Source organism: Panthera tigris, chromosome A3 (assembly GCF_018350195.1).
Source record: "Panthera tigris isolate Pti1 chromosome A3, P.tigris_Pti1_mat1.1, whole genome shotgun sequence".
Classification (NCBI taxonomy): domain Eukaryota; kingdom Metazoa; phylum Chordata; class Mammalia; order Carnivora; family Felidae; genus Panthera; species Panthera tigris.
In genome coordinates, this window is record NC_056662.1 from 87,631,840 (window position 1) to 87,656,704 (window position 24,865).

Here is a 24,865-nt window from a genome sequence, read left to right on the forward strand (position 1 = left end):
TAAAGTGTCTTGTTCTAATAAACCAGTAAAATATGACGATTTTCTGACATGGAAGTAAAGAGTCTTAAGAAAGGGACATCTTTCTTTAATTGTCACAAAGGTGCCACGTGGGCTGGTAGACCTGTTGAGGGTTCGCCTGAACCCATTCTTCTAAGGGTTGTGTTAACTTCTTCAGGCCTCACACTAATCTTTAGAGGTTGGCAACTTTAATAACCATTTTATAGATGAAAAAATTGAGCCACGGAGAGAGATGAAATAACTTAGCTAGCTCGGTAGTTGGTGGAGTAGAACCTGTGTTCCTAACCATTGTGAGACTTGCTAGTTGTTTAATCCACAGCGGTATGTGCTTGCCTGCCTGGGCCCAGCTGCTTCCTCGTGTATTTCTTCGTGATCACTGAGGATTCTTGCCCAAGTCTCTCTGGCAAACCCTTATAGGCAGAGTTGACACATGCTGTTCTCATCTCTGGTCTATAGTGGTGAAGGAGCCTCCCCAGCAGCTCCCTTCGGTGCCTGTGGATGATGGCCACTTCTGTCCCCTTCTCCTGTTTGTGAATTGTCTTTCTGGCTCACAGAGCAAGTGTTCTGTCCTGATGGTGGCTGGAGGCGAGAGGTGGGGGTGTGGGGCTGGCAGGTGTCTGGAGGGTGTGGTGTGGGGGATGGAGACAGAGATGGGACACCAGGGTGGATGGTATGTCGGGAGGGTCTGAGCCTGGAGGCAAGACAACCAGGCTAGCAGGAGGATACGTGGTCCTCTCTGGGATTAAGAGGGGCTGGCGTGGACGTGCCAGGGTGAAAGTGGGCAGTGTGTGTGTGTGTGTGTGCGCGCGCGCGCGTGTGTGTGCATGCATGGTTGTGTATGTCAGGGATGGGGAGACCCTGAGCAGCTCACTGATGCATCAGAGCCTGCGTTATGGAGGAGGAGTGGCCTGGGGCTCATTTGAAACAAGGTCACCTGAATCCTGGGCCAGGCTGCTCAAATTGCGACCCTGGAGAATATGGCGTCTGGCAAAAACTGACTCAGTTTTCTCATTTTTGCCTGCCCGTTTGCCTACTTGTGTGCCTTTGCCTCTCTGTTTCTGTCTGTCCGTGCATGTCCTTCTTTCGGCCCCGACTGTCCTTCCCTTTTTTTATCTCTCTGCCCTGGCCTTCCTCCCACTGTTGTCTCTGTTCTACCTGCCGTCCCCTGCAGTCGGAGGACACAGACCTGCCGTACCCACCGCCTCAGAGGGAGGCCAACATCTACATGGTTCCCCAGAACATCAAGCCAGTGCTCCAGCGTACCGCCATAGAGGTGAGCCTGTCTCTGGGGTGGGGGGTGGGGAGGCAGCCTGGCCCTTTCCCTTCCTGCCCCCAGCCTCTCCTGGGCCTTTTCCAGCTTCTCTCCTCACTCTGTGTCCCCAGATCCTGGCATGGGGCCTGCGGAACATGAAGAGTTACCAGCTGGCCAGTATCTCCTCTCCCAGCCTTGTGGTGGAGTGTGGAGGCCAGACAGTGCAGTCCTGTGTCATCAAGAACCTCCGGAAGAACCCCAACTTTGACATCTGTACCCTCTTCATGGAAGTGGTAAGCCTGACCTCCCTATTATCTCCTTCCTGAGTCCCGATGCCTAGACCTTTCATCAGGGCCCTGGGCAGCTCGGGTGTCTGCTCTGACTTCCTGTGGAATCCTGGGTAGGTCATGGCATCTTTCCCACCTCATTCGTCTGTGAAAATGGGGAAGCGGAGCTCACACTCTCCTCACTGGAAGAGTGGAAGCCTCTGAGCAGCACAGATGGGGTCAGCTCGCTCCTTCCTGCCCAGATCCCGAGTGCACAGAAGGGACCCACTGTTCCCTCTCAGGGCAGGTCTCAGCCCGCTGGAGCTCCCCCCAGGGGCCTGCCAGGACTGACCTTCCATGGTTCCTCCAAACCCTCCCTGACTGGGTCCTCCCCCAGCCGTGCTGTGGGCTCACCCCCATGGCCCTCAGGCCCCCAGTCCTCTGCAGCTCCCCGGGCTGCCTGGGCCTAGTGGCCGGAGTAAGGCAAGCCTGAGGAAAGGAAAATGGTTTGCAAGATGAAAGCACTGTAGAAATTCCAGGCCCAGTGGCTGTCAACAGGAGCCTCCTCTTGGCTGAGCCAAAGCCGCCACCGAAGGAGAGCATATAAATTATTTCAAGTTGTGTTCAAAGTGCTTTTGGGGCTGGGGTTGGGAGGGGGAAGAATCTGGGTCTGTAAGCCAACTCTTGAGTATCCACTTGGGGGGGACTGTCTGCAAGAAATGTTGAGTCCTGGGCCAACTTCTCCCCTCTTCCCCTCCCCAGCCAGTGAAGGTTCAGGGAAAGTAGACTTGTTGTAACTTTGGGCTGAGCTAGATGTGTTTGGAAGGTAAGGCTGTGGGGGAAAGTCAGCCTCTGCATACAGCATTCAGGAGCAGACAGAAAAGGTGTGTGGCTTCTGGTCCCCTGGCCAGCTCCTGGGCTTGGCCAACCACCACTTTGAATTTATGGCTGTTGGGGGTTATGAGTGGGTTTATGGTCATTCTCTGCTCTTTGAGCTTGTCCTGTGAAGGAGAGCCCCCCTCCTCCGAAACCTCCCAGAGGTGGGTTCAGGCCGTTGTCCAGTGCTTCCCTCCTGCTCTGCCCAGATGCTGCCCAGGGAGGAGCTCTACTGTCCCCCCATCGTGATCAAGGTCATTGATAACCGCCAGTTTGGCCGCCGGCCTGTGGTGGGCCAGTGTACCGTCCGCTCCCTGGAGAGCTTCATGTGTGACCAGTACTCTGAAGAGAGTCCGTCCCCGCAGGGCGGCCCAGGTAGGGGTGAGGCTGTTGATGGAGAGGGCAGGGCAGAGGAGCTGGGGCAGGTGGGGCTTCCCAGGTGAGATGTGTCCGAGGCCCTCCTCTTAGCAGGATGTGAGTGAGAAGTCATTTCTGCTCAGCTGACCAGAGGGTGGACATCTTGCTTTCCTTGGGGCATCTCCTAGGTCTGGGCTACTGAGAGGCCAGTGCTGCAAAGGGAGGAGGTAGGGGAAGAGTTGAGGGAGAGAGAAAGGCATAGATTCCATGGGATGATGAGGGAGAGAGAGAACTGGGAAGACAGAGAATGTGAGGGAAGGTGGGAGAGACAGAGACAGGAGAGGGAAGAATTGGGTGGGAGGAGGAGAAAGACACAGATTGAGAAGTGTGGGAGACTGAGGGCCTTTTGGCTCAGTATCCTGGCTGAGTCTTGTGGCTGGAGAGGGGCTGGCCACAGAGAGAGCCAGCCCCTTCCAGGCCTGGACACTGATCTTCCCTACAGATGACGTGAGTTTACTCAGTCCTGGGGAAGACGTGCTCATTGACATTGATGATAAGGAGCCCCTCATCCCCATCCAGGTAAGATGGGAACTGGGCCCCCTGGGAGAGATACTAGCTCCATTGGCCTTGGCTGCTCTTCCCCCTCCCTTCCTTATCACATAGCCTCTATCGGACATCTCTCTCCCTGGTGGCTAGACACTGTATAGGTGGAGGAACCCAGATGCGAACTTTTCATTCTGGTCAGGAGCGGGGTGGAGGGGTTGGGGAAGTCTGTGTGTGTGATCTCCTGGGTAAGACCCAATCATTTTCCTCAAAGCATGAAAAAAAAAATTGTCCCTCTACCTAGAGGGCTGTGTTGAGGGCTCTCCCTGCAGATTACTCAGGAAATCATGGTGGGGGCAGCAAATAAGAGAGAAGGAAGACAGGGGAGGGAGTGACCAGGCAGTTTTAGGGGTGCTCCAGCCCCATTGTCTTACCCCAGCCACAACCCTCCTTATGGGTAGATTCACCTATGGGCTCATGCTTGGTGGCACCTTGGAGGCAGCTGAAGAAGAAGGGTCTGTGTTCAAGCCAATAGTCCCTCTTGCCCCATCCCCCTCCTCCCAACTCTAGGAAAAGAGAGAGAAAGGGGCAGGAGGGGAATCTTATTCCAAGGGAATCCAACCCTGTGGGCAGGTAAGAGGCATCCTTTTGCCAGGTACTCAGCAACTTAGGGGCCAGCTGGTGACCCAGACTCCAGTGCCAAACAGAATGGCAGGAGGTCTGTGGCATCTCTTACTGAGCAAGAGGCCTTCTCCCCACCTTGGGCCCTGGGCTGCTCTAGTTCCTGTAGGGCCAAGGTCACCCAGTCCTTCCCACAGTGGAGATGAAGAAAGGCCTCACCGTGAGCACCAGCCTTGACCTGCATCTGTTCCAGGTTGTCACCCCTCTCCCGGCTTTGCATGATGCTGGTCACTCCCCTGGCATCTGGGGCTGGCTTCCCAGAGCTTCCCAGCTGCCCAGAGGCAGAGCCTCCAGCCTGTGTAGACAGTACTTGTGTCCTCGGGCTCTTGGCCTGTTTATTCACCCAGAGATGGCATCCCTTTTTGGGAGGGTCTCATTTCTTTAAACCACCAAACAAATACTGGCCTTGGGAGCAAGAGAACACACTGGGTGGGGTGCTAAGGTGGGCTCAGGATCCTCCAAGCTGCCCTGTCACCGGTCTTCCCTCTGACATGCGGGGCTGATTTCTGCTTCTTTTTCACTCGTGCACCTTTTACCTTTGCCACTTCCACGGGAACATCTCTGCTGTGAGCCTGGGCCTAGCTGCTGCTGAGCTGAGACGAGGTCTTGCTCTATGGTTTCTCTGATGCTAAGAATCCTCACCGGTACCGTGATCTCTGTTTCTCCCACCTCTGTGACTCTCTAGGGTTCTTCCTACCCATCCTCTCCACCGGGGACACCTTCTGTTCTTCTCCTGGTCATCCTTTAAGACTCAGCTTAGGTGTGGTCACTTCCTTCCAGGATTCATCCCTGGCTCCCTCCCCACCGCCTCTTCCTGCAAGTCTTGTCTGCATCTTGGTTCCGGCCTTTTCTTTAGGTCCTGATTGTCTCTGGAAGTGTCAGCACCTTCCCCAGACCAGGTTCAGGGCAGTCACTGGGGCGCATTTCTTGTGCGACATCAATGCCCAGCACAGGACTGGCTTAAAGGAGGTGTTCCGTGAAGGCTACCTGGATGGGTGGATGTGTGGGTGGATGTGTGGGTGGATGGATGGATGGATGGCCTGCCTACTCTCTGAATGGGTCTAAGAAGGAGCTTCTCTAGACTGGGAAAACCCAAGTGGAAATTTTGGATGGCCCTACCCAAGATTCAACTACGTTTAATACTAGTGCCTTCTGGCCTGGGTGGGTGTTTGTAGCTGAATTAGGCAGATAATTAGCCCCAAACTCCAGGCTACCCAATCCTGGCTCCTGTTTTCCACCCCCTCAGTGGCCTGTCTGAGTCTGTGCAGGGAAGTGCAGGGCTTGCCCAGCAGGATTTCCGTTCTGTGTGTGCTGCCCTCAAAATGTCTACAGACTCAGATGGGGAGGGACTATTTTGAGTCCTGCTGGCTACGAGCACAGCCAGAGGCAGACGGTGAGGAGGCCCAGTCTGGACGTCCTCCCGGCGTTGACACGAGTGAACCGGGGCTGGGGTCTGAGCCAGTGCAGGGTCTGCGCTCTTTGTGGGAGCACGTGGCCACTCTGGCTAGAGCTGCTGGACAGGCAAAGGGTGGGAAACTGGAATCTGGGCTCCTGGAGGCGTGTCCACACGAGGAGGGCCTGGGCTCTCAGGGCCTCAGAGGTGGGCCGGGAGAAGGAAGAAGTGAGACCTGCTTGCTCTGATGGAGGAGGCTTGGACCTTGCCCTCATTGAGCTCCCTGTCTGATCGAGAAGACATTGTCCTACCCTCAAGGACCTTGAGGCCAGCAGGGAGACCAGTCCTGGTCTCCAGGAAGCCCGGGTCTGATGGTGTCTGATGGGGGACTTGGGGAAAACCAATTTTGTATTGTGTTTTTCTCTGAGATCCATTGATCATATTTGGTTGATCAGGAAATCTTTTGCTCCCTCCGTCCTTCCTGCATAGCCCTTGGCACTTGAGAGGACAAGGCATGCTGAGGCATATCCAGGAGGCAATGGATACGAGTTCCAAATGGTGTGCCAGATAATTCTGGCTGGGCTCACATCCCTTCTCCCCTCCCCCAGATGAGTAGAAGTCTCTGCCCTCTGGGGGCTGGAGGGACAAGAAGTCTGGCAGAATTTGGATTTTTCCTGGCTCCTCTTTGTCCAACCCATGTTTCTCAGCAGACTGTTTCGTGCTCATGGTGACATGGTCCCCACTGCGGAGCTCACTAGGTCCTGACTTTGGACCCAGCTGAGGCCTCCTCCCCAGTTTCAAATCCGCTCTTGCGAAATCCGGCTTCTGTCTTGGTCCCTTCCATCCCCTTCCTTAGTTGTACATGATGAACCTGCTTACCATCATCGGCTCATTTCCTGGTATGAGTCTGTCACACATTAGACATGTCATCTCACACTCGTTCTGATGTTGTCATTGGGCTGAAACTCATGGCAGAGAGTTTTTCAGGGTTCTAGAAATGTTTGGTTTCTGTCAGGAGTGGCCAATTCTAGAGATGGTCCAAAATGTATACATAAGCAGGTCTGTCCACTCGGCCTCGTAGGGCTCCTGGGTCAGCACCCATCTCGGGGTGAGGAGGGTCCCATGTGAGCACGTGCCTGGCCTCTTGAACTCCTCTCTGGTGATCCAGGTGAGGAGGAGATAGGCTCCTGTGAATTAGTTCCACGGTTTATTCTTGGTTTGTGTGCCTATCCTTTGTGTAGGTTTTAGATCCATAGCCTGGGGATGGGGTAGTGCGTGTGCACGTGTGTGTGGTGTATACGCATGAGTGTGTGTGAGAGGTGGGGAAGGCTGGGAGCAGCTGTGTGTGCAAGCTTCTGAGAGTGTGTCTAGACTCAGGAGTGGTTTTGCAGGAATCATGGCCGTGACTTTTAACATTCTGAGGGCAGGGCTGGGTATATCCTCAAAGAGGGGGCACAGAGGTTATTTCATTCCATTTAGTGCTCTGCTTTTATATATTGGGGCAGTTGGGTGGCTCAGTCGGTTAAGCCTCCGACTTTGGCTCAGGTCGTGATCTCACGGTTTGTGAGTTCGAGCCCCACGTCGGGCTCTGTGCTGACAGCTCGGAGCCTGGAGCCTGCTTCCGATTCTGTCTCCGGCACTCTCTGCCCCTCCCCCACTCGCACTCTGTCTCTCAAAAATAAAATGTTAAAAAAAAATTAAAAAGGATCCCTTAATTTTCTCTGGCTACAAATACATGTTAATTACATAAAATTTGGAAAATATAGGATAATTATGAGCAAACAGGCATGATCTCCAGCCAAGGCACAGTCTGAATGAACAGCTACCAACATATCCTTCCCATCCTTTCCTTTCCCCCTGGGCTTCTCTTTTTGTCTCTGATTCTGAATCAGATCCCATTTCTCTCCTGAAAACAAAATTGGGGTCTCTGTTTGCTAACCTGCTTTGTCATGAAGCTGGTTCTTGGGGTTCTGATTAAGAAGAGGGGGTGAGAAAGGCTGTGCGGGACACACCCAGAGCACCCCCCCCCCATCACCTACAGAGGGTCTTGAAGCTCAGAGTAGAGGTGGTGCCCCTGCCTACCCCACACATCACCCACCTTGCAGGCACTGAGATGCCCCTGGAGTCGCCCGGTCAGGGGTGACTCTTGCCCATCATTCTGAGAGCCCACCCTGGGTAGGGGGGCTCCTCTGTGTCTCCAGAGAAGGAGAATTTCCGGGCGTGGGTGTGGGGACTACGCGCAGGTTGAAGAGGCATAAAGAAAGAACACCTTGAAACTTTCACGCTAGTTGGGAGAGATGAGACGTGTGTAGCTGGTCTCCAGTGAGATGCTTTATCAGCAAGGGAGGAAGATTGTGGACTCTCTTGGCCCTGTGGGTTGGCATGGGCTAAGTGATCAGGAAAGCTTCTGGGGAGGGGGTGGCCAGATGAGAGAAAGTCTATGAAGGCTGGTGGAGTTACAACAGCAGAGGGGAGAGGAGGACTTTCCTGGTGGGCAGAGGAGTGGGAGCAGAGGCTTGGCAGTGGGACTGCATGTGTGTGAGTGTGTGTGTGTGTGTGTGTGTGTGTGTGTGTGTGTGTGTGTGTGTGTGAGGTGGGCAGGTATTGGAGGCTGGTGTGGAGAAGGCATCAGAAGGTTTGAAGACCTGCTCCCCATGCTGTGGGGTGGGGTGCTGAGGCTGGCCGCTCCCTGGCTTCCTAGCTTGGGCTCATTTTGAGCCTGCCGCTCCAGTTATAGTCTCTGGGATGCTGTGAAGGTGGCAACGTGCTCCCAGAACTGGAGCGGCAAATTATGCCCACGTCCCAAAGGAGAACGTGTAATTTCGGAAGCTGGACCAGATCTTTGGAGCACTATGTTTAGCTTTATTTTTTCTCCCTCTTGCTCTGGTGAACTGCCGGTTTCCCTCTCACCTTTCTAAAAACAAACTGTATTAAAAATAACAATAAGGCTTCTGTGAGGCTCAGGATGAGAGCAGGAGGGGCAGAGGCGGCCGGCGGGGGCGGGTTGTGTGGAGTTCATCCAGTCTATGCCAGGGGTCACACCGCATCCACCAACATGTGGCCAGCACCCCAGCACCATCCAGCGACCTGGCCTGGTGCCCACCGGCCATTCTGCCCTCCTGCCTGTGCTTCTGGCTCTGAACAGCCATGAGACTAGTTTAGGGGAGGCTAGGGTCCCCCTTGGTGATGCCTTCTTCACAAAGCAGGGACGGGTCTGTGGTTCCAAGACTCCCCTCCAGGTCTCAGCCGTCTTCATCCTGTCCTTCCTGAGCCCTTTCTGACCCCCCAGGTGAATGTGTCTCCCAGGCTTTTTCTGCCAAGGAGGGGAGGGCTGCCTGGAGCTCAGCCTCCTGTGGCGTCTCTCAGAGCCCCCTATTCAGGGCTCAAAGGCAGAGAGGGCTTAACCGTGGGTGTCTGCGTCCTTGCTGGTCTCCTGAGCCCCTCAGCCTTATTTGCCCACTGCCCAGTGCCTGCCTTCCAAAGCTGAGCCATTTGCTTTCTTGAATGTGCTGTATTTTATTCATTTATCCCTTTGCACTTAAAAAAATTTATTTATTTATTTATTTTGAGATAGATAGATAGAGAGAGCTAGTGCAAGTGGGGATAGGGCAGAGAGAGAGGTAAAGAGAGAATCCCAAGCAGGCTCTGCGTTGTCAGTGCAGAGTCCAATGCAGGGCTCGAACTCATGAACTGAGAGATCATGACCTAAGCCGGAATCAAGAGTCAGATGCTTAACCAACTGAGCCACCCAGGCGCCCCTGCTCCTTTGCACTTGTTATCCTCTCTGCCTGAAGCATCTCCTATCTTTGTCTACCTAGACTAATACTCATCCACCCAGAGCCCCATCACCTTCTCTGGGACCATTGTAGTGGTCACTTGTCTCCAGTCCTGACCCCTGAGGCCCTCTGGGCCCTGTAACCCATGGATTCACATAATAAAGTATTGAGTCACAGTACCAGAAGATTCCAGACAAGGATCCAAAGCCAGAAGAGGATGCAGAAAGTTTTCTCTAATATAGCAGTGGCATGTTGGACTATAAGACTCGTAAAGCCCCCCCTTATATAGGCTTCGGGGAAGCCGTATGATGCCCTGGTTGTTGTCCTTGAATAGAAAAGACTCAGAAACAGGTACTAGCTTAGGAACCATGCCCAAGCAGGGGTTGGTGTAGTTCAGCTGTTAGAAGAAACCACCAGGGATGATGGGGAGCTTGGAGTACGTATGAGATGGGGAAGTTTGAAAGGCAGGGAAGGCATTGAGTCAGTGGTGCCAAGGGTAGTGAGAATGCGGGCAAGAGACAGGCATTGGCTGAGCCCCTTCCGCGTGCCTCACCTGTGCTGGGTGTGTGCGGCCTGTATCTCCTCCATACTCGTTGCTGCCCTATGAGCTGGGCTTTGTGCCCATTCTCTGGATGGGGATGCCGACTCAGAGAGGTCAGGGGGCTTGACCAGGGTCATGCAGCTGATAAAGCAATGGGGCCAGGATTTGGACCCAGTCTTATCCAACTCCAAAACACATGTTCCTTCCACAACTTTTGCAGCCTCCCTGGTTGGAGAGCTCTACGTCCTTGGGGGCTGTCCAGTCTTCCCTGAAGTGGTTTCTCTAACCCTGTTGCTAACCAGAGTGTTTAATTTGTAGCTTGCAGACGGTCTGTCGGGCTCTGCCCCCACTAACATGGCATCCTCTCCATCCAGTCCTCATGTATGTATTGTTTACCTATTTGTGGGCTCTTTGATTTCCCTGGGGGGCTGGGGGCGGGGGTAGGGAGTTAAGGAAAGGAACAAAAGGAGAGTGGGAAGGGAAGAAAGGAAGTACATTTGACCCTTGCACAATGTGGGGGTTAGGGACACCAGCCCCCACACGGTAGAAAATTTGGTAACTTTTAACCCCTCAAAAACCTGAACTAATAGCCTACTGTTGACCAGAAGCCTTACCGATAACATAGTCATAACATAACATATTTTGTATGTTAAACGTATTATATACTGTATATTTTTGTACATATATCTTACAATAAACTAAGCTAGAGAAAAGAAAATGATGTTAGAAAAATCGTAAGGGAGAGAAAATACATTTACAGTACTGTATGTACTGTATTCATTGAAAAAAATCTGTGTGTTGGTGGACCCATATAGTTCAAGCCCATGTTGGTCAAGTGTCGACTGTATTTCCTGAGACCCAGCAGAAAACAGTTACCTGCCTTGTGTAGTGGTGGAGGGTGGGGGGCAAGCTTAGGGAAGGTTCTCAGAAACAGACATCCCTGAGTTATCTCTTAGTGCATCTTGGGATTTACCTTAATCCTGTTTACCTGCATGAGGGCTAGAGGGTTGGTTGGGATCACATGGGCCAGTGGAAACAGGGAAGTCTCTAAATTAGATCCTGACCGCCGGAAAACAGGACACGAGAAGCTTCTGTGGGCAATGGCAGGTTGATTTTCTCTGCCCCTCCGAGAGGCATGAAAGTGTGACTGAGGAACCCTGGTTGTCTTGAGCAGATTCTAAGAAGTATGCTGGCGCCCACAGTCTACAGCTGGGCTGATTTCCTTGGTGTCATCTTGGGGGGTCATGGGGCCCTCCAGGAAGATGACTTGGGCGTTTAGCCTTCACCATGCACTCATGAAGTCCCACGCTGAGGGCCAGAGCAGCTCCTGAGCTGCTGGGGGAGCCCTAAGAGATGGAACCCGCCCATCGTTAAATTCTGTTCATGCTGTCAGGGGGAGGGATTCCTGTAGTAGGCATCTTATGGATTTCTAGGAAGAGGCAATATATTTTTTTTAATTTTTTCTGATGTACCCATTGTAGAAAATATAGAAAACAAAAGAGTGCAAAGCAGAAAGTGAAAACCACCTGTATTCCTACCAGTTGGAGATAATCACAGTTAAGATTTTGATGTGCTCATGGGGCACCTGGGTAGCTCAGTTGGTTAAGCATCCAATTCTTGGTTTTGGCTCAGGTCATAATCTCACGGTTCGGGAGTTCGAGCCCCTCATGGGGCTTCACACTGATGGTGTGGAACCTGCTGGAATTCTCTCTCTCTCTGCCCCCCACTCTCTTTCTCTGTCTCTCAAAATAAATAAATAAACTTCAAAAAAATTACAAAAAAAGATTTTGATGTGCTCACGTTTTTAGATATCTTTTATACATTTGTGCATACTTTTGTCTAAAAACAAATTTGGAATCATATTTTAATCTGCACTTTCTTTTACTTAAAAGTATATCATGAATGTTTTTCCATATCTTTATATTCTTTAAAAACATGGCTACATGTAATCCCATTATATAGCCATCCATAAAGTTTTTACCACTCCCGTATCATTGGACATTTAATTTTTTTTAATTAAAAATTTTTTTTAACATTTATTTATTTTTAAGAGAGAGAGAGCAAGAGAGAGAGAGCAGGGGAGGGGCAGAGGGAGAGGGAGACACAGAATCCAAAGCAGGCTCCAGACTCTGAGCTGTCAGCACAGAGCCCCACGAGGGGCTTGAACCCACGAAGTGAGAGATCATGACGAACCAAAGTTCGATGCTCAACTGACTGAGCCACCCAGTCACCCCCATTTAATTTTAGTTTTAATTTCCACTTGTGTATTATATTTTGTTTCTTAGAGGAGTTATTTTTGTTTACTTTAGATAGTTTTAGCCCATTTTGTGTTACATTTAATCCTTGGCATTTTATAGCCTTTGTTTATTCCCTACAGGGAATATCTTTTTAAAAAAATGATTGGGTCTAGCTATTTATTATTAGAATATAGGGAAACAATATTTTGTATGTATACTTTGAAACATGCTCTTTAGTGAGCTCCTTTATCAATCCTGAGAGTTGTTCATTGATTCTGTTGGATTTTCCAGGCAGGTAAGATTGTTTTCTTCAAACAGCAATAAATATGTCACTATCTCTCTAATAAGTATACCTTCTTCCTGTTTCCAGAATAACATTTGATAATTGCGATGCTAGTGAGCAAACATATTTAGTTACTGATTCTAATGAAAAGCTTCTACCATTTTTCCATTAGTTATGATAATGATTGGTAATTTAAGATAGATATTCTTGATTTTGCCAAGGTTGTGCCCTTTACTATTAGTTTGTTAATAGTTTAAAAATTAGGTATAGGAGTTTAACTTTATCCACTGCTATTTGGCATTTATCAAGATGATTATTTTGTTTGATATTGTTCCATTAATATGATGTATAATTTTCGTGCATTCCTGGGATAAATCTGAATCGGTCAGTTGGTCATGGTATTATAATTTCCTATAATTGAAGTTCTCTGATCCGATGCAATCACGACAGGTAGTTGGTTGGCTAATTGAAAAAGGTGATTGAATGGGACTGATTAAAATTCATGCGTACACACCATAAACATTTTATTTCTGACCCTATCTGTGTATCTTCCCATGCTAATCATTTGACATGTGCCAAGGCCTCCTTCCATCTGGATCTGCTATTAGAGTGTCGTCCTGTCATCCTCCTGGTATAAGCCACATCCAAAATGCATTATCTATGATTTTTCCTGTAGGTTTATTAAAGTTTGGTGAGATTTTAATGATACCTGCAGAAAAACCAGACTGTGGAGTCCTTCTAAAAATTTAAGATTCCTCCTTCCCATACCTTCCCTTAAAAAAGTCCCACTAATGATTCAACACTTTCATACAACATTGAGTGCTCATCACAACAGGTGCACTCCTTACCCCGCACCACCTATTTAATTAAATTCACTGATTGAATCACTGTATTGTGCACCTGAAACTAATATTTTACTGTATGTTTACTAACTGGAATTTGAATAAAAACTTCAAAAAAAATCTCACTCATACTTAATTTTCATGAGTTAAAAAAATCATTAAATTCATATTCTAGAATAGATGGCTTTTCTTAAAAAAATTTTTTTTTAAATATTTGTTTTTGAGAGAGAGAGAGAAAGAGAGAGATAGAGCGTGAGCAGGGAGGGGCAGAGAGAGAGGGAGACACAGAATCTGAAGCAGGCTCCAGGCTCTGAGCTGTCGGCACAGAGCCCAATGTGGGGTTTGAACCCACAAACCTTGAGATCATGACCTGAGCTGAAGTTGGACACTTAACTGACTGAACCACCTACGTGCCCCTTAAATTCAATTTTATATGTTTTTGTAATATTGACTTACTGATTTAATTACCCTGTTAGTACAACGGCATAAACAGGTTTGGGAACCAGCACAGTGACCCTCAAGCACGCAGCGCCCCGGTGGGTGCCGTTGTGGGCATACTAGGTTAGCTGCACACTTTGCACCTTACACTGTTAGCAGGGGGAAAGCGTAGTGTTTGTTGATCCTCGGTAAGGGCAAGTTTGAAAGAACTTCTAGACTATATTATGAGTTAGATTTGCTCTTACTTATTTAGTATTTTTGTATGTCTATTAATAAGTGTTACTTTTAATTTTTTTTTAACGTTTATTTATTCTTGAGACAGAGAGAGACAGAGCATGAACGGGGGAGGGTCAGAGAGAGAGGGAGACACAGGATCTGAAACAGGCTCCAGGCTCTGAGCGGTCAGCACAGAGCCCGACGCGGGGCTCGAACTCACAGACCGTGAGATCATGACCTGAGCCGAAATCGGATGCTTAACCGGCTGAGCCACCCAGGCGCCCCAATAAGTGTTACTTTTAAGTGGTCTTTGTTAGGTTTTGACATCAGAATTATAAGTTTCATAAATACTTTTTTGAGGTGTTCTCATTTTCTGTGCTCTTGAACAGTTTCTATGGCATGGGAATTACTGTTTCTTAAAGGTTTGAAAATACACTAAAGCCACTCTATGAATCTGAATTATGCATGTTGGCAATTTCATGATGTAAACATGTAATAGTCTTGTTTTATGTACAAAACGTCTAGTAGTATGAATCAACCTAAATGTGAAAAATGACTAACAGTCATGTAATTTAAAAGGTGGCAGCCAAGCAAATTGTATTTATGGTGTAGCTGATAGGTAGGATACTTATTTTTTCTTGAAAATGGTGCTGTTACGTGAATTTTGCGTTCTAGATTTTCAGGAATGCATGCCTTATATAATTGTAAGATGCATCTACTACCCTGCACTTCTTTATAAAACTGGGCCCAGGACCTTTTTGGGAAGGGGAGTTTTTGATCACTCTCTACTTCTGTCAGTTTGGTAGCTTGATGTCCCCAGATATTGCTTATTACATTACCGTGGCTTTGTATTTATTACTACAATAAAAGAAAAACATTTCTATATCTGTCCCGTTTTCATCTTCATTCCTAATTTTGTGATTTATGTTACTTATCTTTTTTACTTTTATGGTTGTTTTTCATCCAAAGAATCGGCTCTTCAAAAATTCTGCTATTCGGTTAGTTTCCTTAATTTCTAGTCATTTTTAAGCCCTCTTCCTCTGAAATTCCTGTCATTTATATTTTGGATCTCTTGGGCTATTCCTTCATCTTTCCCTTGCTCCCTCCTTCCTTCCCTCTCTGCCTTGTTTAAATTTTCTTTTCAAAAGGGGATATTAGTCTGCATTTTGTCCTCACAATTCTAAAATTCTGAAATCTTGCTTATTTCATACTTAAGTCCTTATTCCATCTGGCATTGATTTGTGTTATGTGCAAAGTGTGAAGTAGAGATTGGATTTCTTTTTATTTTTTCCCATGTAGATAACCGGTGAATTCATATCATCACAGAATGACCTATCCTTTCTTGATCTGTAATGACAATTGTGTCATATATCAGGTTTCCATAAAAGTGTGGGTTGGTTTGTGGCTATCTATTCTGTTCCATTGGTCTTTCCCTGCACTAATACTCCACTGTCTTATTTACTATAGCTTTATAACAAGGCTTCATACCTGGTAAAGGAAATATTCTACCTCATTCATTTTTAAGAGTGTTGTTGCTATTCTTGTCCTTTGCTTTTTCCATCTCAATTTTCTTTATTTTATTTTATTATTATTTTTTTTCCATGTCAATTTTACAATCAGCTTGTCGGCTTCTGTTGTGATTTGTGATTGAGTGAATTTTTGGATCAATTTGGGGAAAGCATTTTTATAATATTGTCTTTTAAACATGGATATGACCTCTCTCCATTTATTTAGGTATTCTTTAATGTTTTTCTATAAATTTTATTTTTTTTCCCAAAAAAGTGTGGTACAACTTTTATTAGATTTTAGTTCTAGTAATTGTATGCTTTATTGTATTTTTACTTGGATTTTAAAGGTACATTATCTAATAATTTTTTGCTTGTATATAAATGAAATTTATTCTCATATGCTGACATTATATTCAGAAACTTTGCTAAATTCTCTTATTAATCCCACTGATTGGATAATTTTTCTGGGTTTTCTGTGTAGTTGGTCATATAATGTGTGATTAATCACAGTTTTTATTCTTCTGTGTACTTTCAATTTCTTTTTCTCTTTATTATTTCCTTATTGCACTGGCGAGGACATTCAATTCAATATTCTATGTAACTGATAATAGAGAGTATTCTTATCTGCTCTAATTTAAAAGTGAATATTTTTATGTTATACCACTGGTGTTTCAGGTGAATGATTACCAGTTAGCTAAGAGTTTTTATCATGAATGATGTGAAACATTATTGCATGTTCTGTATGTATCTGTTGAGGTGTTTATATAATTTGTTTGATCTGTAAATGTGGTGTTCCTTTAATCTATTAGTGTGGTGAATTACATTAATAGGATTTTTTTTTTAATTGCTGAAACAACTTTGCATTTCTGAAACAATCTATCCTGGTCACAATACATTATTATTATTATCATTATCATTAGCGTTATTATTTTGTTTGTGCATTGCTGGTTCAGTTTGCAAATATTTACTTTAGGAAATTTTCTTGCATCAATTATTGTGAGTGATAATGGCTTGAAGTTTCTTTTTCTGATACTGTTTTTTTCAGGTTTTGGTAGCTACATAATACTAATCTTCAAAAATGACTTGGGGGCATACATGCTCTTTTTCTAGTCTCTTGACAAAGACTGACATTATCTGTTGCCTAAATGTTTGGTAGATGCATTTCTAAAGCTGTCTAGACTAAGTATTTTTCCTGGGGATATTTTAAATTGCTGATAGAATGTGAAGAAATGTTTATAGGACCTTTGAGGTTTTCTTTTTCTATGTGAGTCACTTTTGGTGATTTATATTTTATAGGAATCTATCCATTTCCTCCTAAAAATTATCGACATACCATTTCTCACAATAACCTTTTACTTTTTCAATTTTTTCCTTCTTTTATTTATGTTCCTTTTAATTCCTAAGGTTTTATTTTATTATTCTTGCCAGAATTTGTCAGATTTTTAAAAAATCTTTTCAAAGAACCAATTTTTAGCTCTGTTGATATTCTATTGTTTCCTTGTTTTCTAGTTTATTAATTTCTTTATCATTTCCTTCCTTTTATTTTTGGGAGAGGGTTATTTTATTCTTAACCTCTTAAGTGCTATGTCTAGTTCATCGATTTTTAAACTTTCTTCTTTTCTAATATAAACATTTGGGACTATAAAATTCCCTCTAAGTACTGTTTTATGCATCCCACAGGTTTTGATGACTGTTTTTTTTTGTTGTTGTTGTTGTTATTTTCTAGTTTTCCAGTTCAGTGTTTACTGATTTTCGCTATATTTATTTTTGACACCTGCATTGCTTAAAAGTAGAAGTTCCTAGCTTATGTTTTAAGTTATCTCTTTGTTGCCGGTTTCAGCTTACCTGTGCTATGGTTCAGAGAATGGGGTCTGTATGTTATGTTTCTTGATACTTATTTTGTGGTCTATTACAAGATCATTTTTTTTGGAATTGTCCTGTGTGTGCGTGGAAAGAATGTCTAGTCTATAAATGTGTTTTACATATAACATGTCCATTTGGATCAGACTTGTTAATTGTGTTGGTTTTTTTTTTTTTTAAGTTTATTTATTTGAGGGAGACAGAGACAGTGTGAGTTGGGGAGGGACAGAGAGAGAGGGAGAGAGAGAGAATCACAAGCAAGCTCCGTGTTGCCAGCGCAGAGCCCGACGTGGGGCCCAAACTCATGAAACCGTGAGATCATTACCAGAGCTGAAACCGAGTCAGACGCTTAACTGACTGAGTCATCCAGGCACCATTGTTAATTGTGTTATTTAAATCTATTTTTATTCTGAGTTTTATATGTGTCATTCATTAATTTCTGAGAGAGGTATAATTAAACATCCTGCTTTGATTTGATATTTCTCATTTTCTCCTTATGATCCTGCCTACTTTTCCTTTATATATTTGATGCTGTGTTATTAGCCACAAACAGTTAGAATTCTTATATCTTACTAGAAAATTGAATCTTAAAAACAAATTTTTTTTTTTTTTTACATTTATTTAATTTTGAGAGACAGAGAAACAGAGCACACGTGGGGAGGGGCAGAGAGAGAAGGAGACAGAATCCAAAGCAGGCTCCCAGCTCTGAGCTGTCAGCACAGAGCCCGATGCAGGGCTCAAACTCACAAACAGTGAGATCATGACCCGAGCCGAAGTCGGACGCTTAACCAACTGAGCCACCCAGGCACCCCAAATTGAATCTTTTAAGGATACCTAGTGAACCTCTGGCCCTTTGCCTTTTAAAATATCTCCTAATGAGAGTGTTTTTTTTTTCATGTTAATATAGGCCACACCAGCTTCCTTTTGGCCAGTATTTTCCTAGTATACCTTTTTCTATTGTTTTACTTTCAACTTTTCTGTGACGTTATGTTTTAGCTGTCTCTTTGGTAAACAGGAAATAGGTGGATTCTGTTTTTTCTTTCGTGTGTTCTGGCAATATGTTTTCTTAACTGGTGAGTTGAGTCCAATTATTAATTGTGTTTATTGATATATTTGGATTTATTTCTGCCATCTTATTTTTTGTCTTTATTCATCCTGCCCATTTTTCCCCTCATTTTTTTTTTTCTTTTTTGGATTGAAAGATTACTTCCCCACCCCACAGTCTTTCTTCCCTTTTCAGTTTCAAAACTATACACTGTTTCTATTCCTTTAGTGATTAGTATAGAAACTTTATCATGCAGAGTCAATGTAGCAAATTCTATGTCTAATTAATATTTACAGCTTCCGTCAGAATATGCTTTAATTCCAGTCACATATAAATTTACAAACTTCTGTTCAATATTTTAGTTTTAACTGTAAATGACATTTTAAAAATAATACCATTTTTATTTTTATTTATTTTATTATTTTTAAAAATATTTATTTTTGAGAGAGAGAGTGCATGAGCAGGGGAGGGGCAGAGAGAGATTGGGAGACACAGAATTCGAAGCAGGTTCCAGGCTCTTAGCTGTCAGCATAGACGGGGCTCGAACTCACAAACCGCGAGATCATGACCTGAGCTGATGTCGGATGCTTAACTGACTGAGCCACCCAGGTGCCCCAAAACAATATCAGTTTTAAAAGTAACCTATTTCATTTTAGTTATACCCATATTTACTGCTTTGTTTTGTAGGTCAGTCTTCTTCCTTCTGGGATCATCTTCTTTCTACCTGAAGTAGAGCTTATAGAAATTCTTATAATTAGGATTAGTTCATTGTCAATGTTCTCACTTTTAAATTATTGCTTGAAAATATTTTTATTTCATCCTTATTTTGGAAATACTGGTTTTACTGACACTTATTTTATGTCAGCACTTTGAAGATACTATTATCTTTTTGCTTCCATTTTTCTGTTTTCTTCCTAAATCTAAATCTGAGAACTGTTTTTTGTTTTGTTTTGTTTTAATTAGTTCTGTATAGTTTTCAATCACTATCTCTTTAAATGTTACGTATTTCCCATTTTCTCTATCATTTCCTTCTGGAACTCTGATTAGATCTACAATGGACCTTCTCTGTTCTCCATGTTAGTTCAACTTTCTTTCATATCACTTTTTTCTTGTGTTTCCCTCTGGCTAATTTCTGAAGATAGATCTTCAAGTTCACTAAGTCTTTAGCTGCTTTTAAAGGCTCATGTTTAGGGGCACCTGGGTGGCTCAGTTGGTTAAGTGTCTTGACTTCAGCTCAGGTCATGATCTCACCATTCCTGAGTTCGAGCCCAGCATTGGGCTCTGTGCTGACAGCTCAGAGCCTGGAGCCTGTTTCAGATTCTGTGTCTCTGTCTCTGCCCCTCCCACGCTCATGCTCTGTCTGTCTCTCAAGAATACCTAACATTAAAAAAAATTTTTAAAGGCTTATTTTAACCGTATCTATTGAGTTTCTAATTTTAAGTATTATATTTTTATCTCCAGAAGTTCTTCCCCCTGCCATCCCCTGCAACTGGCTTGTTTATTTTTGAGTCTCTTATTCTTTTGCCACAATTTTTAATGTCTTTTGTTTTTGTAAACAGTGTTTTTTTTTTTTTAAAGTCCTATTTCTGACAATTCTGTTTTCTGTATCTGTAACATTAGGTCTGATATGCAGTTGGTGTTTCTAGCTGACTCTTGCTCATGGTGCCTTATTCTTTACATGTTGCACTATTTTTGATTGTGAACTCATGTTCCTTGGAACTTTATCTGAGAGTTCTTTGAGGCCTGGATGAAAGTTAACATTCTTTTGCAGAGGGTATGCATTTGCTTTACCAGATGCCTGAAAATGTGACAAACCCAGAGTCACTAAAACTAAATGTTCAGCTTGGGCTTTTTGAGCCCCACAGTTAGTTTGCATTTTGGCTCCTTATTTCTCTGCAGTTTTGCTTCCTCATTTGCCCCCGTGGATTTTCTTTACATTGCCATCAGCTCTAGCATGCATTTAAAAAGGATTTTAAAGATATCTTATCTGTTAATTTAGGTGTTCTTGCTTAGTGAGTTTCTCTGGCCTTCTTGTTTGTCATTTTGCTAGAAATCAATGTCTTTATTATAGTTTTATTTTTGACAGTCCTATTTGTCTCCATGCAGGTTATATTTCCTTCAGGACCACAGGCTCTAACTTCTTGTATCCTCTTGAGACTTTCTATGAACATAAGGTAGTCATTGGTTTCCTTGTCTTTTACTCAATTCATTAAGATAACCCTTGTCTTAGTCCTCATGTTGCTCCCCTTCCTTTGAACCTTATTCTCTTCTTTCTATCTGTCCTTACAGAGAGAAGTCCTTGCTTCACGTACTGGGAGCTCAGATGGTTCTGTCCATTAGTGCATGGGCCCCTTTCTAATTTCCACTTTTATAAAAGGGAGAAGAGAACAGTCTAAGGTTGCTGTATCTTTACCTTGCCAGTTAGGAATCCAGCAGGATAGGAGAAGCAAGAAGGAAAGCAGGATCAGAGGCTTTTCCATGGGACCGAAGGGCTTGTTTTCTATGTTTGTTGTGGCAGCGAGGTGTTAACTAGCTAGGTCAGGGCCAAGGTCCTTGCCTGTCGGCTCCTACCTCCTACCGTAAGGAGTTTCTGAAGTAAAGGAGATCTGACCCTCTCCCGCCAGGCCCACAAGACAGGGGTGTTCTTTAGGGAGGTGTCAACAGTCTTGTGAGTGGATCCTCAACCTTGTGGTTCAGACACCTGATGAGCCCATTTTCTTTGGGCTGGATACTTATTATTCAAGCCTCAAACTGAGGTTGCCAGTTTATGAGTTTATAGTGAGAAATACTTCTGCCCATGGGACATGACCTTGGATTGTGGTCCAGCCTGTGGTATCTTATAGGTTCAGCAGTTGGGAAGCCAAATTGTGATTGGAGATGAGTAAAGAATTAGAATGAGGAGAGATGGGTTCTGTGACTTGCAATTTAGCAGCAGCTGACCAAGATGGACAGATCCATCTATCTCCAAAGGTCGGGACCATCCCCTGAGGGTGCTGATGTGAACAACTGTCAACAGCCAACCCTTCATTCTCTTGTACTTCCAGGCCTGGCCAATTCCTTGTTTTCACTTTCTTTCTTGGGTTGTATTAATACAGCCTACCCATTTAGGGTTAAGGCTTAGTGTAAGAGCCACTCTTCTGCTTTGAGGTGATTTTGCCTGTCCTTGCTCTGAACCACTATGCATTGATTTCACGGTCTAATTCTCCGAGGGCAGCCCTATTTCCCTTAATTCCAAGTTTTGGGGGAATGCCTCATTGCAGCTCATGAATACTGACAACAATTTATCCAAAGACTTTGAAGCAAAGGTTTTCTGAGCAAAGGAATCAATTACAGGGTGTGGCTCCCAAGTGAGGAAGCATTTCCAGAAGGCATCCGAGGCAGTTTGTCTCAGAACCTCACGGTTGCACCTTTGAACTTGAGAGTTCGAGGGGGAGTATTTTAACTTTAATAACACGAATGGTTTTACCTATACTTTGGTATCTAGCAGATGTGCTAATTAGGAAGATACTTCTCCTCTCTTTAAAGTAGGTTTCCTGAGGACATGTATTTGGCAATATTGGTTTAGCAAGAATTACTGTATGTGCTCGAAAGTACAAAACTGTACTTCTTTAAAAATATCTCCGGTTCAGATGTGTTGCCAGTGCAGCCTGGCCTCCCCCCCTCCCATTAGTTCTGATGAGGGAGGTTTGATGCCTGTCACTGCGTGTAATCTGGACCTTCCTTTGTGAGTCATTCCTTCTCTCATTTTCTCAGAGCAAATACAAATCGCCCATCAAATGACAAGTGAAGGCACAGGGGAGGCAAGGGGAGGGAAATCAGAGCCGAAATCTGTTAGCTATTTGGAGTAATTGGTTATTTGCTGTGTTTGCTGGTTGGGAAGCAGAGCACATACTTTACGGTCTCTCCTGTTACGGGGGCTGGAGTCACCCGCCGATATTGGATCCTCGTTGCCGGAGCCCTTGGCTCCGGGCGCCTTTCCCCTGCTTGGCATTCCTGTGGTCTCCTCGGGGGTGCGCCCCTCCTCCCTCGATGCACACTGCAGGGGGGACAGCCCGGGGTGAAACTTGTCTGGCAAACTCCAGGGCCTCATCAGGCAGGAGGAGGCCCCAGCCCCTTCAACCAGCCCTCCTTGTCTCTGCCTCCACCCCACCATGCTCCTCTTTTCCCAAAAGGTCTTTCCCCTGGTCCGTGGGGGACCTGTTTTCCCTTCCAGAGAAAAGGGGTTCATCGCTTCTCAGAGAAAAAATGCTCAGCTTTCTGTGGAAATCTGCAGGACAAGAAGTTCTCTCTGAGGTCTAATTATATGCTTTCTTACCCCTGACTGTCCTGTCCCTGTCCCCTCCTGCCCCCTAGTCTGGGTCAGGACAGCGCTTAGAACTTGGTACAGTGCTCATGGCTGAGTAAAAATCCCCAAGTATACTCACTGAAGCTTATTAACCAACCCAGGGTCTTTAACACCTCTCTTACATTGACTGAGGGCTGGGGAAACCACACTGAAGTAGCAGCAAGTTCAAAATAGGAAATATTTGAAAAGTAATGTGATTTTGTGTATGAAAATGCACACAGTAACTAGAAAGTAGGTTGACTTTGGCACATAGTAGGCTCCCCCAAAATACTTTTAAAATTGAATTTAAGATAGCTAAGATTAGTGTCTGTAGTTTGATGAATGCTTCAGCAGTCCTGGGAAAGCCTTCAAAAATAGTTTTTCTCTTAAGTAGATTGTTGGAACTCTTGCTAAGCAAAACCATCTACATAAGCAGAATGAAGAAGATAGGGAAAGCTTTTGCCCAGGCCCTATTGGAATCATCACAAATCCTGAATTAGTGATGTCTCATTGCTTTCTTCAGAGGTTAGAGGACTCTGATGGGACCTTCTTTTATTCACCCTGCTGGATAGATCCCCATTCCTCTAGGCTTCCTGCATGGGTATATGTGGTCATACTGTCCCTGGAGGACCAAATCATGAGCTCATGTATCTTATCTACCATAGACTCCAGGGTCGGGAGAGGGCTAGTAAGCTAGAATTCCCCAGAGGTTTTCCATTCCACTTGGGTCTCCCATCTGGAACAGGCCAATAGTCAAATTATCAGGCCCTGACCCTTCTCCGCTCACCATCTGCTTGACTTTGCTAGATTTCGGGCACACTTACCCACTGGGCCTTTTGGAAACAATTCAGCATTTTGGTTAAAGGTCTTCCCTTCCCTCCCACCTCTGCTGGTCCAGCTTGAAGTGAGAATAAGTGGAATAATGATCTCTACGACAGACACAGAGGCAGGACTACAGGGAGTGTGAACAAGAGGTTGAAAGCCTAGTGTTCCACTTGTGGAAATAATTAAGTGATTTTGTGATGAGTATGTAGAGTTCTGCTGAATCAACATGGTAGCTGGCTGTGGGCATATGTTTGTGTGGTTTGGAGGGGGCACGAGAGGTTCAGTATGTATGGGGTGTGGCAGGTTTGAAATCAGGGTGCTTGCATGTCTGGGGGTTTGTCTGTCTATATGTACATAAGTGGTTGTGTGTTACGTCTGTGTTTGTATTTGTGTGTGCATGAGAAAATAGTCTCTGTTGCTCAAAACTTAGGACATTAATTAAAGAATTAGAGGCATCATATCATTATTCTAGCGATGCAGATGTTGCGTTTTGCGGCAGTGGTATTGGGGATGTTGGCCGTATCAACAAGGATATTTTTCATGGTAAACTTTATAGGTCATAAAGTCTCTTTGCAGACTTTGACTCACAGCCTCGCAGTAACCCCAGTGTTGGGTTCCGTTATTACCATCTTGATGATAATGATTTATGCTAAGAGAGAAATCACTTTCAACCCAGTCTAGGGGTCAACCATAGGCAATGAAGGCCTGCTTAAAACTACTAAAAAAAATAGACTTCTGTTTTAGAGGTGGGTATGGGTAGTTCCATATAGTGACCCAAGCAAAGTTTAACATTACAACTTTGGTGATAAATGGATTTGACCAGGAATTTTTCTGTTTGACTCAACTGGCCATCCTGGGAGAGAACACCAGTGAGACCTCCCCCTCCCCCTTTCAGTTTTCCTCACTTCACAGAAAGGCAGGCTTAGAATTATTGTTGTCAATTTTGCTGTCTATATTCATGAAACGTGTTCGGCCCACTGAATGAAAATGGGAGGTTAAATGTTCAGAATGTGCTGTGCTGATTTGGGTCTTCAGAGGGATTAGGGTACCCATTACACTGGATCAAGCCCAGAGAAGCATGTCTTTGTTACAAAGCTCTGGTTGCTCAGGAACTGAATGCTGGCTATTAGCTGAAATTGGAGAGACTGCCAGTCCGTGCCTTGATCAGACTTACTTGCTTGGCTGGCTGAATGATGAGGGGCCTTGAACCTTGGGCATGGGGATATAAAGTTTTAATGGCCAGACTGCTTGCAAAAGCCTGAGATGACACTTAGCAATCAAGCCTTTTGCATTTGTTTCTCCTGTTTGCCATGTTCCAAGACGGGATGCTTAGCTGTTGCAAAATGAGGTCAAGAGCACACTTGGAATCTGAGAACATATGGCGGTTACTCTTTGGGAGTTTTGGATTATGGGATTCCACTGACATCAGAGGGTTGGTTGGCTTTGACACATCAGGGTTAAGACTGGAAGAGAAGGAAGAAGTGGACTTGAAATAACTCTATCAGAAGACAAATTAGTGAAATAGCAGGAATGGTATTTTCAAGTCACGTCTGTGAGTGTGTTTAAAAACATAACTTTGTTTTT

At 45.0% G+C, this 24,865-nt stretch overlaps 1 protein-coding gene across 7 annotated transcripts in view; it reads left to right on the forward strand.

Moving 5' to 3' along the window:
- Positions 1-24,865, forward strand: part of DYSF (dysferlin) — a 224,096-nt gene that overhangs the window by 154,924 nt on the left and 44,307 nt on the right. For 4 of the 7 annotated variants that reach the window (XM_042981701.1, XM_042981703.1, XM_042981700.1 and 1 more), the window contains 4 exons: positions 1,190-1,291; positions 1,402-1,563; positions 2,622-2,787; positions 3,272-3,348. In XM_042981701.1, coding sequence (XP_042837635.1) covers positions 1,190-1,291; positions 1,402-1,563; positions 2,622-2,787; positions 3,272-3,348 — 507 coding nt within the window. Of the gene's footprint in view, positions 1-1,189; positions 1,292-1,401; positions 1,564-2,621; positions 2,788-3,271; positions 3,349-10,021; positions 10,085-24,865 lie in introns of all 7 variants that reach the window. The other 3 variants (XM_042981697.1, XM_042981699.1, XM_042981698.1) reach the window with 1 other exon arrangement.